The following is a 17199-nucleotide window of genomic DNA, read 5'->3' on the forward strand; positions in this document are numbered from 1 at the left end:
TCTTCTTCCCACTCCCTTTCAGGTAGAATTCGATTTGTTTTGTTTGTTGTTGTTTTTTTTGTTTTTTCTTGTTTGTTTTTTGTTGTTGTTTTTTTTGTTTGTTTCTTGTTTCTTTTTGCACTGTATGACTTAACAAACATTTTGTCTGCCTTGTACTTTTGTGTCATTGCCTGAAATAAATAATAATAAAAAAAAATAAATAAATAAATAAAAATAAAAAAATCCTCCGCATAGTCAGAACAGACGCGCCACACATTTTTGGGTCACTACGTCAAACTTCTTCGCTAAGCTAATTTCAAACTAGAACAATTTAACTGCAATGGACCATTTTTATGTAACATCTTGGCTTGATTGTTTCTACGTACAGAAAAATCCGCTGTTAATGAGAAATCACCCCGCAGCGCCATCATCATTGTCAGTCAAGTCCTTAATCGAACCCATACGCCACATTACCCATTATTCTCCTGTCTGTCAGCGAGGGCTTTACACGTCTCTCGGGAGTCTTGAAGGAGAACCCACGTCTTATTACCACTAATGCAGAATATACGGTTCCCTCGGACAGGCACTGGGATTAGCCGCTTCACTCTGGGAGTATTCCAGTTTAATTGCTGCACACTAAATATATTGTTCATTTGGACTCGAGCGCACCAGTGCTGCAAACACAGCACGTGTCATGCGTCTACTTCATGATCAACTGATCTGATGACAGGTTTGTGTTTTTGTGTTTTCACTCACATAGTAACAACTCCTGACATTCACCAAGATAATCTCAAAAAAAAAGTTTAATGTCAAAACACATTCAAGAATATTGATTTCTAGGTCTTTTGACTAAAAAAAAGCCGTATAAAAGTTTATATTAAGTAGCTTTAAGTACAGTGTGTGTGGATGCTGTGTTGTATAACACTTTATGGACAGGTGTGTGTGTGGTACGGGTCAGTTTAAGGCTAAGATGTAAGAGAAGGGTCAACAGTGCAATTACAAACTTAATTACATACATTTCTTACAGCTGTAATTGCATGCAGATATTTTTAAAATATAAGTATAATGTAAAAACATATGTACACAATAAGTCTGTTGTATCAAATTATAAGTTTCAACGCAAGTACATAGTGCTTAAAGCCACTTAATATAAATGTGGGGCCAAAAGTACTAATTTAGATGCAAAATGATATGAGCACTCCAGAGGTCGTCCTCATATTACTTCAATTTTAGAAAATTCAACTTTTTTTGTAGACTTCCCCCTTCTAGTAAGACCTTTCCCGACTTCCTGGGTTGTCTATGAAAGCTTGTGGACTGGTTTTTATGTGAAGGACGTTTGCTGAGAGGATATGAGGGTTAAGCCTCTCTTACATTCAAAGACACGCGTCAGGATAAAGCCGAAAGAGCCGTTCTGTACTGTAATGTCAACGTGCCAGGCAAAGAAAAGGGATTATTTCAAACTATAGTCTCACATAGTCAGATCTATATACCCTAAATATACTTTATAGTCAAACTATCATAACAGTGTAACGTTAATGACCTCATCTGATACCAGTTCATGAGCAATACTTTATTCAATACCAATTTTATGAAATCCGAATATGAAATTACAACTTATTTTTTCATTTTTTCATAACCGAGTCTGTTAAAAAGCACCAATGTTAAAGTTTCCTAATCATTTAACAACATGTATTCTTGAGCTCATTGTTTCTGCCTTATCTTAAAGCATTGTTTAACAATGAAACTGAGTAAAGATTAATAGAAATGCATCACACACCGTCACCTCTGATAACAGATCAGTCTAAATTATGATTTAGAAACATGCATTTTTTGTAAAGCTGCTTAGAAATAGGGCTGGGCAAAAAAATCGATTTTTCGATTAATCGTTTTTTAAAATGTGGTCGATTCAAAATCGATTCTCAACGGCCGGAATCGATTTTTTTCCATATAAATGGCTCGCGGACGCGGTGCTGCATCTTCTCGTCTCTCTGCACTAATCAAGCACCAAGCGCTGCAGCTGTCGATACACACACGCGTTTAGGAGTCGGGACACGACGGAATATTCACTTGCACAATCGGGCCAACATTGCATCGTAACCTATGATCGTAACTAACATTTATCATTCATTTGCTCAAGCAATGTTAAACCATCCCGTGCTCGCGCACTCTCAGAGATTTCTTTCACTGCGTGCACAGCCTAAATCCGCCTCACAAACAGCTCGCCAGAAACAAAAGTTTTATCCCTGGATTATATCACTTTAACAGTTCAAACACGCAACATTATGTCAAAACTCTGGTCTTGGTGAGTAACCTCGTAAAGACAGTCGGTAATGTCTTAAATTAGCATTAAACGCGTGTGACAGAAAGTTAATGAAACAGTAATGGATTCGCACACTAGTTCTTAAAGTGAACGCAGCCATTTGTGTCAGTCATTAATTCTGTTGTCATAACAACAGAATATAGTATTAATTGTAAGCAATCAGAATTAATAGCCTTTGTATTTAATTCAGTCTGGACTAAAAAGACTATCCAGTGTTATTTTACATTGGATTACTTTAGTCAGTTTCTGTAGTATTTCTGACATACCCAAAAAACTACCCCAAAATGTCTCTTAATTTTTGTCTTTATTCTATTGTATTTATTTGTGCTACTTTTTTCAATTTAATTCAAAGATTGAAATCAAGCATCCATACATAAACTCTTAACAAAAAAAAAATACATTAACATTTAGGTAAGATCAATGTAATTTTTTTTTAAATATTTATATATTTATCTATCTTAAACATAAAATAACATGATACTGTTTGATCAAGCTGTGCGACTGTTCTGTGCGACTGTGCGACTCTTTTTTGCATATTGCATCAAAATCTTTGTATGCATTTAGTGTACCTAAAATAAAAAGTGTTTTATATACAGGTTTATGGCTCTTAATTTTCTTGTATTAATTAACCACTAGTAAACTTATGTCCACTGTTCTTTTTTATAAATTATAAATATAGGATTTTTATTACATCTTCATTATAGTTGAATCGAGAATCAAATCAGGAATCGAGAATCGAAAATCGAATCGAGAATCGAACTGAGAGCTTGCGAATCGAAATCGAAATGTGAATCGATACCCAGCCCTACTTAGAAACGATATGCATTGTGAAAAATGCTATACAAATAAATGTGAATTGAATTAAATAAAGGCTACTGGGGTGCGGGATTATGCCTCACGCTCGCTTGGCACACATTAAGCTGGCCGCAAAGCACTGGGGAAAGAAGCCTAATTATCAATTATCTTGTGGAATTTATCGCATTGTGTGCTTCTGGCATCGAGTCTGGTACATTCGTAGGTACACTTTTGATATTTTAAACACATTTTCTATCTATCTGGGTTGGGACGCTTACACACACACACTACAGCCTCACGTGTGACGAGCCACGTCTCTGGGCAACCGGAATTTGGTACCGAAAAACAAGAGGTTTCGATACTCAATAGTAACGAGCGAATTCGGTCGGTCCCTAAAAACCCGATTCCCAGCCCTATCTGCTGCAAACACACCCACATCTCAACGATCTGGATCAGTCACACACACACACTTTAGAACTGCGGTTCTCAACGCTGTCATTTCTGTTGTGTTTATTTTGTTATTGAGAGGAAAGAGCGCAGCACATATTTACATATTCATCTAATGTCGCTCTCTGCATCGTGGGCAAAATAGGGATAAGAAAAATAGCAAGTTATTGATATTCAGTGCCCTGAGTAAGAAAACACAATTTCAGGCATGAAAACAGGTCAGGGGTGAAAAAGGTGAGAAGGATATTACCCCTCTAGGGGGGTCCGGGGGATTTTAAATATTCCATATTTTAAAGCATCAATCTGATGCATTTGGAGATGCATTTTTTGCCAACCTGGGGAGAGCTGGAGAAACTTAACTTCAGCCATGAGTCAAAAATATTAAGGCCTCCGTAGCATTGGTTAATAATAATAATAAAAATAAAAAAAGGCCGATACCTATCCGTTACCAACGCAGTTTGAAAAAAATCAAGTAGAATTTCTATAACTGTTTGTTGAACTGATGATCACTCTTTTATGTGTTAAACACAATCTATACTTATTACAGACAACTTTCTTATACAGAAAACAATTATCATAACCTACGACAAAAATTATATTATAAATAGATTAGTGGGTAACTAATTTCATAATTTTATAAAATCAGAACATTTAGTAGAAAACAAAAATTAGTGGGGAACAAATAAGAGACAATAAGTGTAACACTAAATCTGGTAAAACGTTACACATTGCTCTTTGTATTGTTGTAAAATACATTCATGAAAAACAAGATAAAAATCAAAAAGATCAATTATTTCATAGTCTACTATAAAATTAACAATATATATAGGAAAAATGTATAGCACAGCTGTTTAATGAGGCAGCATCTTATGATAGATAGGACAGAACAAAAAATACTAATAAAAATCTTTCATTACGCAAAAATATTATGATATGATTATGAAAGACCCCAATAAAGTGCTGCACACAGCGCTTATGCGCATCGCCAGTGCTGAATGATGCATTTGAGGCAACATAAGTCACAGCGTGTAGCTCTGTTTAGACATGCATAGTGTATTATACAGTATCTATCTGTGTAATAGTTTATTGAGCCTTTTCTTTGAACAGTTTTACATTTCACTTACTGTGCGCGTGAAGAGCAATAGTGCTCTCCAGTGTTGTGCTTGATTGAGATACTACAGCAAGACAGTCAATTCATGTGAAACTATAGAGCTTTATCTACAGATTAAGTATAATATTAACATTTAATCATCTTGGAGAGAGTTTCATCGTTGCCGAACGTGACGCGCTGTGCTGTTTGAATGACTGATGACGCGCTGTGCTCGCTGTATGTTTGAATGCTGAATGGAGAATTACTGACAGCCGCAGCTGAGGGAAAAGTTTAAGTGATCTTGAATTTAATGACTTAAATATTAATTTCTATCACACATTATGATTATACTATAGTATGGCTTCATATTATGTGAAAAGGGGCATAATACGGGACCTTTAAAGGAATCAGCAAGCATAAACGCGTACCTCTTTCCTGCTTTCAGCTGGTTGGTCACATACTGCAGAAGACCGGCTAACTCGATGGGATATTTCCTGAAAACCGCTCCACAAAGACTAGCGAGACCTATGGGAAGGATGTGATGACAAAAGCAAAATATTATCATAAGAATGAGCATTAGAGTCTGAAAGAGGGCAAGTCAAGAATGTCACGCATTTGTGCTCCAAATTGGTTTCCGGACACTCTCTAGCGGCAGAGCCGAACCATTTAAAGAAATGACATTTAACGTCCATTAAGAATGTCAGACGAAAGTTCAATTTATTCAGCGTCTCGGCGTTTTAGTGGAAGACAGGAAGCGTGGCACTCACTCTGCAGCCATGATGAAATGGTCGTGTCATCATGTTTCATCTTCTCTTTCTCTGGGTTGGCCAAAGCTTCAATAATGCAATCTGCCCACAGGGTCAAGGGCTCAAACACACAACGTCTCGCTCTTTAAAGATAACACATTGGCTATAAACGCTTCAGTCTATTACTCATCCGGTCAGTCGTTGTTTCGGCTTGTTCAAAAGAAAATTAGCAGTCTGTTTCCTCCGCCGCTCTCCAAACGGGAGGTTTTTTCCTCATTTTAAACGGGCAAAGCTGTCAGCTTCGGTGGTGATGATGAAGTCAAGGTGAGCGATTACATGCTATTTTAATCACACGCAAATTACGGGAGATTCGGAGGAGATCAGCAAGTTCCTGGGAGAGCTGTTATTAGCGGAGGGGGAAGATTATCATACAGGAGGAGTGTAATTATAACAGCCGTCTTAAAGGATACAGGCCAGCACATCGTAGTTGAGGGAGGTGAGGTATTTCAGAGAGTCCACCACGGGAGTAATCAGGTTGTCGTACCACTGGATCTGAGATAGGATCTGAAAGACAAGAGAGCAACATTACATTCATTACCCTAACAATAGAGCTCCTCGCAGTAGTGATTCACTCCTCAATTAAGATAAAATGCAAATAAAGTTGCATCACACCCCCTTTCCCTCCTTCATCTCGTATAAAATTAAACAGTCTGCTGTGAAATAGGGTTTTAACTGCCTCAAATCAATAACCATGTCTTCGGTCGAAGCTGCATTACATTAAAGGAGTAGTTCACTTTTGAAAAAACGTTTGCTGATAATTTACTCACCCCCGTGTCATCCAAGATGTCCATGTCTTTCTTTCTTCAGTTGAAAAGAAATTAAGGATTTTGATGAAAACATTCCAGGATTTTCTCCATATAATGGACTTCAATGGGAACCAAACGGTTCAAGGTCCAAATGAGAGTTTCAGTGCAAACTGTTCAAAGGGCTTTAAATGACACCAGACGATGAATAAGGGTCTTATCAAGTGAAACGAGCGCTCATTTAATAAATAAATAACTAAGTTTAAGTTTTATAAGCTCGCCTTGCTCTGTTCTGTGATGGGCGTTTGTTACTCTCCTGTTCGAACTTGTTCATCAAAATGAACAGATCTTTTTTCACGCATTTGGTTCATTCAACGAACGAATTGACTCCGAAAAAGATTTGTTCATTTTGATCTTGAACAGGAGTCACGAACACGCATCACAGAACAGAGCAAGGCGACCATTTGAGCTTATAAAACTTTGACTTGAAACTTGAACCATTTGGTTCCCATTGAAGTCCATTATATGGAGAAAAAATCCTGGAATGTTTTCATCGAAAACCTTAATTTCTTTTCGTCTGATGAAAGAAAGACATGGACATCTTGGCTGACATGGGGGTGAGTAAATTATCAGCAAATTCTTTTTGAAAAGTGAACTAATCCTTTAAAGGGATATTTCACCCAAAAATTAAAAATCGGTCATTTACTCACCCTCAGGTTTTTCCAAACCTGTATGAGACAGAGTTGTTGGACCCCATTGACTTGGGGTCCCCATTGACAATGGGGTCCATCCACTGTTTGATTAGCCACATTCTTTAAAATATTTTTTTTTGTGTTCAGCAGAAGAAATTCATTCATGTTTGGAACAACTTGAGGGAGAAAATGATGACAATTTTCCCTTTCAATTTTCAATCTGTGTGCAACTGTGTTGCTGAAACTTCTGATTTCAAGCTGAAATTAGAGATACACTGCTAAAAATAAATTATCTTTAAATGACATCAAACATTTAACTATAATGCATAATTTTCAATTAAATAGAAAACAACGCAAGCAGGGCATTATATACAGTGTGCAACTGTGTTCATCATAGCCAATACCAGATTTGGTTTGTTTTCATGTGTTTTTTGGCAGTGTTAAAGTCTCCTCCTCTTGCCAGAGTGACACTTTGGGTTGCTAGAGTGTTACTAGGGTGGTTTTTTAAAAATAACTGCCCTTAAATATGAGGAACCGTATTAGAGATCAACCGATAATCGGTTTTACCGATATTATTCCGATATTTAACCATTTTTCCTTCCAATGCCAGTTTTGTAATATCTGATCCACAAATAAAACACTAAAAAACAAGTCTTTACAGACATAATACATTAAATAAAAATCAGTAATTGTTCAGAGTAACACTAGTCAGACTTATAAATAGGGATGTCCCGATCCAATCCACGGCATCGGTATCGCGCCGATACCGGCCCAGAACGCTAGATCGGAGATCGGAGGGGAGAAAAAAATATGAGCGATATCCAGTTTAGCGGCGCAGCCTGTCACGTGATGATTGTTGTGTTTACGCACACGCGCGCAGAGAATCACTCTCGCTTTGCGTGTCAAGAGCGAAACTGGCGCGCGTAAAGTTTGAAGCGAAATTTACGCGCGTGACGCGCGTCAGAATCAAAATCCGTTGGCGGTCATTGTTTTTATGTCGACCGAGCATTCATCAAGAGAGTTACCGCTCTGTATTTACTCTGGATAGCAGAACAGCGGCGTGGGGATCATCGTCGCCGTATATTTGTGTCCACCGGACCCTTCGGAGCCGAACCGTTTGGCGAGTTTCACCATTTGCTCGCTCCAGGAGCTGCGCTGGATGACGGCCGCTGTCAGCGGTACTTCCGCCTGTCACGCGCCCAGTTTGATGACCTGTTGTCCCGCATCTGAGCGAGGATCACCCTCGCCCGGCCCCTCATCCATCTAATCTAGCTGTCATTTATTTTTGTTTTGATAATAAATAGAGCCAGCCTTAAAAAGTTATTAACCTGTCCTGTGATTTTTTTCTCTCTCTCACGTCCAGACACGAATTTATGCACATATGTTGATTGTCTTTACAACATAATACTATTTCTAGATATGGAATGAATAACATTCAATACAAAATGAACATGTCTCCATATAGAAATAATGTTTTAAGTGATGAAACATTTGCTTTGTTGTGCATAATCCCACCATGCATTTAGTCATATTAACAAAATAATTTATTGAAGCATCCAGACACTTCACCACGTGAGCAAGCAGCTAGGCTCCTGATTGGTTAACGCGGCGCGAATTCACGCCAAAGTTCAGATTTTTCAACTCGGGCGGCAGACGCGAATTCGCGTCAAACGCGTGAATGCACAACGCTCAATTCTCGCCAACTTGACGCGCGAATGAGGCGTATTCGCGTCTTCCGCGCCGCGCTCCACGCCTCATTCGCGCCGCAGGAATTTTTCTTGCATTGACTTAACATTGAAATCATTCGCGCCTGACGCCCTATTCGCGTCCGGTGTGAACGTAGCATTAGTGCGTCGAAGTTGTGATAGCGCTGTCGGCTAACGCGAAATGCTACTATTTACATTCCATGGATGTTTCATATATACAATTGTTTTGGACTAAAAACTTCTTCAAATTGGATTGTATGGACGCTTTACAGTGAAACCAAACCATTTTTGTTGGAATGTGGACTAACAGATGGCTAATTGGTGAGTTTCTTCCAGTTTGTGTTGGTTTGTTTTGGCTGTTGGTGGTCTGACAAAGAGACAGATTGTGCCCGCTGTGTTGATTGTATCTTAAAATGGTTTACGTCGTTCGAATCACGAGTTTCTCAGCTTTCCAAAGATATGTATTATGTTTACTTTTGTGTTTGTTTTGTTTTGTCTTTCACAAAGTTAAACCTATAAACCACCCGGTGGGCCGTATACGGCACGTCGGACCACGAAAAAAAAAATATCGGACTAATATCGGTATCGGCAAAAGCCAAAGGTGCGGCATCGGTATCGGTATCGGAAGTGAAAAAGTGGTATCGGGACATCCCTACTTATAAATATAAGTAATAGGTATCAGTGTTAAAGATAAATAAACATATTTATCGGCAAAGCAAAACATGGCTGAGACCATCAAACCAACTGCAACAATGAGCAATTAAAGACATAAGATCATTTTAGGCAAAATTCCTGAAAAATCAAATCAGTAGTAATTTGATTTAACGGTTTATCACTTTTGACCAATAGGTGGCGTTTTGACCAAACTGACCAAAGTTGGGTGTCAATATGCCAAAGCATTACAGAGATACAACCTTAAAATCATTTTGGCATTATGCCATCCATTTTGATTATGTGGTATACGAGATCGGTTTTGTCTATCGACGCGTAATCCATAAATTGTTGTCGGCACAGCCTGAAGATGATCCGACTCAAATTTGGTGAAAATCTGACAAGAGGGTTTAAGAGGAGTTGGGGAAAAAGTTGGTTTTCAATAATAAATCAAAATGGTGGACAGGAAGTTCAGCAGACTATTGGTACCCATGCTCTCGGCATGACCCAAGAAATCTCACTCTCATTTAGGGTTGGGTATCGAGAATCGAGTATCGATTGGAACCGGGACTAACTTTTCGTTTTTCCCGGAATCGTTCAAAAGTTAAAATTTTGATTCCTAGTTTCGATATTCACAGTCCGCCGAGCGGAAGAAGAAACCGCTGAACAACACCAACGGAGAAGCGTCTACCGGAAGTGTTGGCATAACCGCGCGAGTCGAACACGAGTAGCTTACGTCGGCGGTCCAAAGTGTGGATTCACTTTTCTAAAAATAACGAAATCTCGGCAAAATGCAAAATTTGTGACAGAAGGAGTATTTCCTTCAGAAAGACCGTTGGTTAGCAAGGTTAGCTAAACTTTTTTGACCCTGGTTCTTAAAAGAATCGGAATCGAGAATCGTTAGGAACCGGAATCGAAACAAGGAATCGGAATCAGAATCGTTCAAATCCAAACGATACCCAACCCTACTCTCATTACAGGCTTATTTAATTTAAGTCATTAGCATTTTTGGACATGTCATTATAAATTGACCATCAATAAGTGATGCCCGTCTTTGCGCACAGCACTAATTATGTTTCCCAAGCATATGGCATAACGCATCGCACAATTAGACCAGGGACATTTATTCATTCAATCCATTCTGATTTCATTTTCAACTGTGGCAAGTGTTTGTCAGTTCAGTGGCAGCAGCATCAGTCAGTGATCTCTCTCGAGGCATTCGCAAATTGAGGAACGGCATAAGAAAAACGCAGTCCTCCTCCAGTGATTGAATAACAGCCTTCGTCAGCGCTGATCTTTTATTTCACCGCTGAATCGTCTGCATTTTTTCAGAAATGCTAATGAACTCAAAAGGCCTGCCAACGTCAGCCACTTCCAAATCTTTTCTTCTCAGCGTACGAGCGCAGAACTCGAGTCTCTCGTCGCTGGAGACGTGCACAGCATGAACAGTGACAGAAGAACAAGACTTCCTCAGAACTAACCCGGCAGAAAGAAGCATCCTGATGAAAACTTCCTGGCACACACGAAGATCAGTCAGCCGTGGTCGGCCCAGTCGCACGTTAGATGGAGATGCATGCGATTACCGTTAGCCGTCTGACTAAATTTAGCCTCGTGTTCAATGCTTTTACTCTGATGTTGGACATTAGGCCACTGGTCTGAGCTCATATACATGCTTTTTAATCTCAGGCGCAATGAAAACTGATGGCACACACTGCAGATTATAAAGGAGCGCCGTAAAAGCCTGTCATTAGTCTAGCGGACCATTATTACCGTCACAAGCAATAAAATACTCACATAATCAAAGAGAATGGTGGGGTTACTGTGGCTTAACTTTCCAATCTGCCTTCCTGAGGGCTTCACGTTCTCCTTAGTCAGTCGCCTGGGGAAGAAAAATCACAGAAGAATGAGAAATAGTGGCATAGAAACACCAAACGGGGATAATTATTAACTCATGGCCAAAGGCATTGGCTATACTAACTTATCAGCCAACATTTGGGTAATAATTGTGTCCACTCATCCTTCTAAAGTGGTCATCAAATTTGCCTTGATCATTTGACATTTTAGAGGTCTTTATATCATTAAAACATCCTCATTATAAACAAAGCATTTAATCAAGCTTCAAAAACAGCTCGTTTGGATATTGGATTTGTGACATCACATGGGCAAATTCATTTGCATATGACTGCCTCCAGAGCAAGAAATTGGCAAATACATCACACCATAAGCCCCGCCCACTGCCGTTCAGTCGCTTAAGGCTGGCGCTCATCAAAAGCAAACAAAGCCATTATAATGACCGGCTGTCTACACTGATACAGTATACAGATGTGTGTTCGGCACACGACGTTAGCCGATTACAACAATGGCTGTTAAAGTAGCCGCGCCTTATAAACTGTCAGAATTAAGGTTGAAAATAATTGTTTTGTTTAATTGCTTTTTTTTCTTAACTATATTAACATGAGTGAACCTCGGGAGAACAAAAAAATATGTGTAACAAAACTGCGACAGTGCTAAAACAGCAAAAATATAACATCCAAAGCATGGTGTTTTAAATAACTGAGTAACACCAATATCGTATAGCCATCATTAAAATACACATCTTTCAAATTTAAAAGCATTATTAATGATGGGCACTTTCAAAACACTGCATCATGAAGCTTTGAAACCTTTGGTTTCGAATCCGTGGTTTAAAGCGTGTTTCAAACTCACCAACTGGGGTGATTTCAGCAAAACAAAGCTTTGTAATATCAATGTTTTAAGCCTTGATTTGAAGATATTTCAAAATTCTGATGGTTCCTTATGGTGCTGCGTGATTAATCGTTAAAGATTGCAATCTCGATTCAAACACCCGTGCAAACTAATTTCTTCCTTAATGACAATTTGTCTGTCTATTAAACTTTTGACAAGTATGACCACAGCGGGAACACTAAAATCGGACCCAGAGAGAGCATTCGTCATGTATAGGCAATTAGGCAATGAAACCGCTTCACAGACAGTATCGTTGTTTCTAGAGCCAGACCGATTTATCGGCAGGCCGATATTAGGCATTTTCCAAACTATCGGTAACGGCAGTTATAATTGCGGATAAATGAATATTTAAAAAATAAAATAAAAACGGACGAAACACGCTTCAACCATGTCACGAGTGTTGGAGTTGTATAGTTTGTCCACCAGAGGGCACTCTACACTGTAACTGTTGGCAACACTCGTGTATAACGCGCCACACATCCTGCAATCTGCTGATCCAGGTTGCAGGTAGCTTATAAAGCAATGTAGGGACTAATTATTATTTTATTTATCAGAACTTTAATATATTTTGATGTTCCTCTGTTCTGTTGTGAAAATAAAAGAAACAAGTTTCTTTTTAAAATGCGTTATATTATTTCAGTTAAAGCTCATAAATAACTAATGTTAGGGAAATCTGTTTGTTTTGTTGCGCGTTTCTGAAAAAATAAATAAATAAAATATCGGCCGATATATCGGATTTTAAAACCAACAAATATTTGTATCGGTATCGGCCTTCAAAATCCTTTATCGGCCGGGCTCTAATTGTTTCTGTTATAATAATTCATATTAATCACAGAAGTGCTGGGATAAAAGTTTATAGTTCGGATACGAACACTGATGTCTACGGTAGCCATCAAAATAGACAAATCACCTTTTAAAAGTAACAATTAAACCAAAGATTTGTCCAGTTTGTCTAAAAAAATGGATTCCTCCAGAACGCATTTTGAGCAAAACATTAAATCCTTAATTCAAACTGATTTTAGTTCATCCAGATGAATTATTATTAGTTTTTAAATGGACTGCAGTAATTGTCATTTTGTCAGAACCTCCAGTAAATTACCTTATATTGTTTAGTTGTTTGTTTAGCCTTCATGATTCTCATTTTATCCAGATTTGCGCAGCTCTAGTTCAACACTAGTTGATCTGGTGACCACATGAACAAGTGTCTAATGGCTTTAACTGATCTCTGGTCAGTTTTAGAAATAGATTCTGTTTTAATACTTATTTTAATAATCCAATATTTTCCCTGCCTAAAAACCCATTCACATCAAGACGAAAACTGTGGCAGACATAGAGCTTCGTTGAGTTTATTATCGCAGGTAAAGACATATATAATGTCACAAAAGACTTCTATTTCAAATAAATGCTGTACATTAACTTGGTTTAGACATTAAATATCCACCCGCCGGCTGCCCGGTGCCGCGGTTCTTGCATAGATTATGATTTTCTCGGCATGAAAAGCGACAGACGGGTGTCTCTGTGGCGTTATCAGCGAGTGGACGGCTGTCCGAGTGCCGTCTCGTTCATGTTTTATGAGTCTGTGCTGATTTCTAATCACACATGCCAGCAGGCGCGTGATGGACTGTCACACGAAGCGCCTCTTGGGCTGTTCTGTATAACGCTGTTAATTGTCAGCGTGGGGGGCCGTGTTTTTCTGCAGACCTGCTTTGTCTGAAGTGTGGCACAAAAGGGCCAATTAAAAAGTCAATTAATAAAGTAGCTGAGGGGGAAAACACACACACACACACACACACACACACACACACACACTGGAGGAGGGCACAGAGCCAGCACTGGCATTGTAGAGTTTCAATTTGAGCTGGTGAGCCGACAGGAGCTGCTGACTGCTCAACCATGACGGTGTCATTGGTCTTCATAAGGGTGTGTGTGTGTGTGTGTGTGCCTGAGCATTCCCCACATCACATCAGGTGGACTAATTGGTTTGCTTAACCTTCAGAGCACAAGCAACACGCTCTAATGACGACATCTGACACCAAGCAGTCTGATAAAGCTCACATGAATCACAGGACATCAGTCGCCACGCTAGAAACATGTCAGACACACATTAAAGGGATAGTTACTATGTTCTAGCTTACCTCAAGGGCATCTTTGTTTCCGCAGTAGTTTCAATTTTTGATATTTTATAGATGCTGTTCGTTTTGTGTCTTAGGCCATCATACTTACATTTTTGAGTCATTAAATCATGTTTAATTTGGACTTCTCTGTGCATGCTCTTTGAGGTGGTGACCATAGACCTGCATTATATGACTGACAGACAAGAACGGTTTGACCTAAAAATATCAAAATTGAAAATACTGTGGAAACAAAGACACCTACATCTTGGATGCCCTTGAGGTAAGATAAAACATATCAAAAATGAATTTCAAAGTGAACTATCCTTTTAAAGGCCCCGATATACTACGCCACATTGAAGAATGAACTGGTGTAACATCAGGCTAGGTTTGCTGTGTGTTCATTTCGGAAGATTCGAAAAAGCATGTTAAAGTAAACTGTCCAGAAAAGTTTACTCCGGCTGGAGAACGCCATTGAACTACCATTGGTCATTGGTGATTACGAAAACAGGTTACGGATTCGTTAAAATCGTATTTTTTCTGTTCGATTTGTCAACATAGGACAGACATGTACATATACTGATAACTGATAACTCTACTGATACAGATAACGATAACTCTTCATATTTGAAAGCCGATATCCGATATATTAGGGCTGTTGGAACGAATTCTGAAATTCAAATACAATTCGAATATAAAAAAAAAAAAAAAATCAATACTATTCAAATGCTAAAGTTACTATTCGAATATTGCTTTTATATATATATTTAAAAATAAATATATACTTCCGAAGTGACCAGGTGTAAACGGCCCCTTATCGCTTTCTTATTAAAAATAGGAGAGCGCGGGACAGAGTCGGCGCCAGAGCAGATCTACTGGAGGGGCATTGGGTCATCAGCGGGGGGGCACTGCCGTTTAAGCAAAAAAAAAAAAAAAAAAAAAAAAAAAAAACGAAACACCTTTTATTATTATAATTATTATTTAAAATTATTATTTGCGAATTTCCCCACCACTTTTTGCCAGGGTCGATGTTGTCCCAGCACTTTTATACATCTCGCGGCACGGATGTACCAATACAAATAAATATCCGGTTTACAGAGCATTCATTTGTTAAATAAGAGGCGATATAGCACGCTGAAATGTGTTGTTTTTTAAATCAAGTGATCAAAGTGCTCGTTGACTCGATCTGTGGTGCTGATAAAGTGTTCTCTTGTGTCTCGCGCTGCCACAATAAACATCTTCACACGGACGCGCGCTTGATCTGTTGCGGCGAAATCTCTATTCGTACAAGTAAAATGCACTCAAACATGTCCCTGCTTGACAACCACTGATAAACATAATCGGTTATAATGATGGGGGAAAAAAATATCTAAACGAGTGTGGACTCGAAACCACAATCTCATGCATACCAGTCTAAATTTCTACCACTGGACCAACAACACTTGCGATAAAAAATAGAATTGGATGCATGTATTTCTTCACGTGAAAATTCTTGGCACCAACACATTACATCCAATTAGACAACAAATTAAACACAATGTGCTATTCAAATAGATTGCTGGACATTTGGTATTGTATAGCCTACATCTGATTTATGATTTAGCATTGTATTAGAAACTGTGGTAGGAGGGGCATCAATGAGCGCTAGGGGGGGCACGGCCCTCGAATGCCCCACCATAGCGCCGACCCTGGCGCGGGACTAGCTTTCGCGTGGCACATTCGCAAGGTCTCGTTCACTCCCTCTCTGCCATGCACGTGCCGCGCGCTATGTATGTTATGCGCGGATTCCGGGAGATTGTAACTAATTTGCGGCCATCAGGGAGACGCTATCAATATGCGGGAGACTCCCGGAACTTCCGACGCGATATGACGATCACATCACCTCAGATCTGAGCCCCTATTCATCAAGCCAACACGCCGCAATCTTTCGTAAATCAAAGTGAAAGTAAGTCGCAGACGCTTAACAATACCATCCTACCAACAATACCTTCATTAAAAGTAAAGCAATGAACTGATATTACTATATAATTACTATATAATGATATTGCTGTTGCCGCTCTCCCTTATTGCTGTCTTTGCTGATTTTGAAATTAGCCGATGATCAATAAAATGCAGCTCAAATCTGTTGCTTTCAAATCGGTGACGTCAGTACATATAGCGCGGGAATTGAAGATCGGATTTATATCTGTTTTGCAAAAACACATTTATGTGAGCAGGTGTAAATGGAATCGTTTTGATAAATCAGAGCTATCCGATTTGAGAAAACGCATGAAGTGGCCAAGTGTAAACAGCCCCTAAATGTTTATTGTAGTAATGTTAGATGTCCCTCTAGTGGGCCGAACGTGTAACAACAACCACAGGCAATAGTGGCATTGACGATCCATAAGAATGTGTAATGTCGTAAATATTAATAATAGGATAAATTTGAGCATTTAATATTCGAATATTACATAAAATAAGGAATGTAATTCGTATAGTATTATAGAGGAAGATTGACAGCCCTACGATATATTGGCCGTATATATATACATCAAATTTTTTAAAGCCTGATTACAAAAATCTCATCATGTCTCAATCACACAATTATAATGGCGTTCTCATAATAGTTTTCTGTAGCCAATATGACATTTCTGCATGTTGCATTAACAGTATTTTCCACTTTTTAAGTGATTTCAATCATATTTCAATCAATTCATAACCATCATGATGAAGAGTCTCAGCTGAAGGAGATAATCCGGCTTTAATAAATCAGCCACATTTTCTTATCAGGCCGATAACGATAACATTAAAAATGAACAAATCGGCTGATACCGATATGGTTGCCGATATATCGGATATATCCCTAACATGAACACACTGGAGAGCTGCTTAAATGGTAGAAATTGAAGTTGTAATTCTAATCAAAAGTGACACTGACACCATTTCTCATGTTTAATACTGTAAAGCTGCTTGTTTAAAAGCAAACTATTGCATAAAGTGCCATAAAAAAAAAAAACATTTTTTTTTAAAAAAAAGTCTTTTTTGACCGAGATTTCTTAGGAGATATTTTTCTTTATTGTTTGTTCTTTGTTAGTTTTCACCCTATCCTGTTAGACCTGATTGCTTTATTGGGTT

The 17199-nt window shown here is 38.7% G+C and overlaps 1 protein-coding gene across 5 annotated transcripts in view; it reads right to left on the minus strand.

The window, feature by feature from the left end:
• thoc2 (THO complex 2) overlaps nt 1-17199 on the minus strand; it is a 173314-nt gene that overhangs the window by 76530 nt on the left and 79585 nt on the right. For all 5 annotated transcript variants that reach the window (XM_039694123.2, XM_039694122.2, XM_089134684.1 and 2 more), the window contains exons 16-19: nt 11024-11108; nt 5848-5941; nt 5399-5479; nt 5060-5156 (exon numbers count right to left, since the gene is read on the minus strand). In XM_039694123.2, the coding sequence (XP_039550057.2) occupies nt 5060-5156; nt 5399-5479; nt 5848-5941; nt 11024-11108 (357 nt within the window). The remainder of the gene's footprint in view (nt 1-5059; nt 5157-5398; nt 5480-5847; nt 5942-11023; nt 11109-17199) is intronic.

Source organism: Pimephales promelas, chromosome 9, assembly GCF_988280905.1.
Source record: "Pimephales promelas chromosome 9, fPimPro1.hap1.1, whole genome shotgun sequence".
NCBI lineage: Eukaryota > Metazoa > Chordata > Actinopteri > Cypriniformes > Leuciscidae > Pimephales > Pimephales promelas.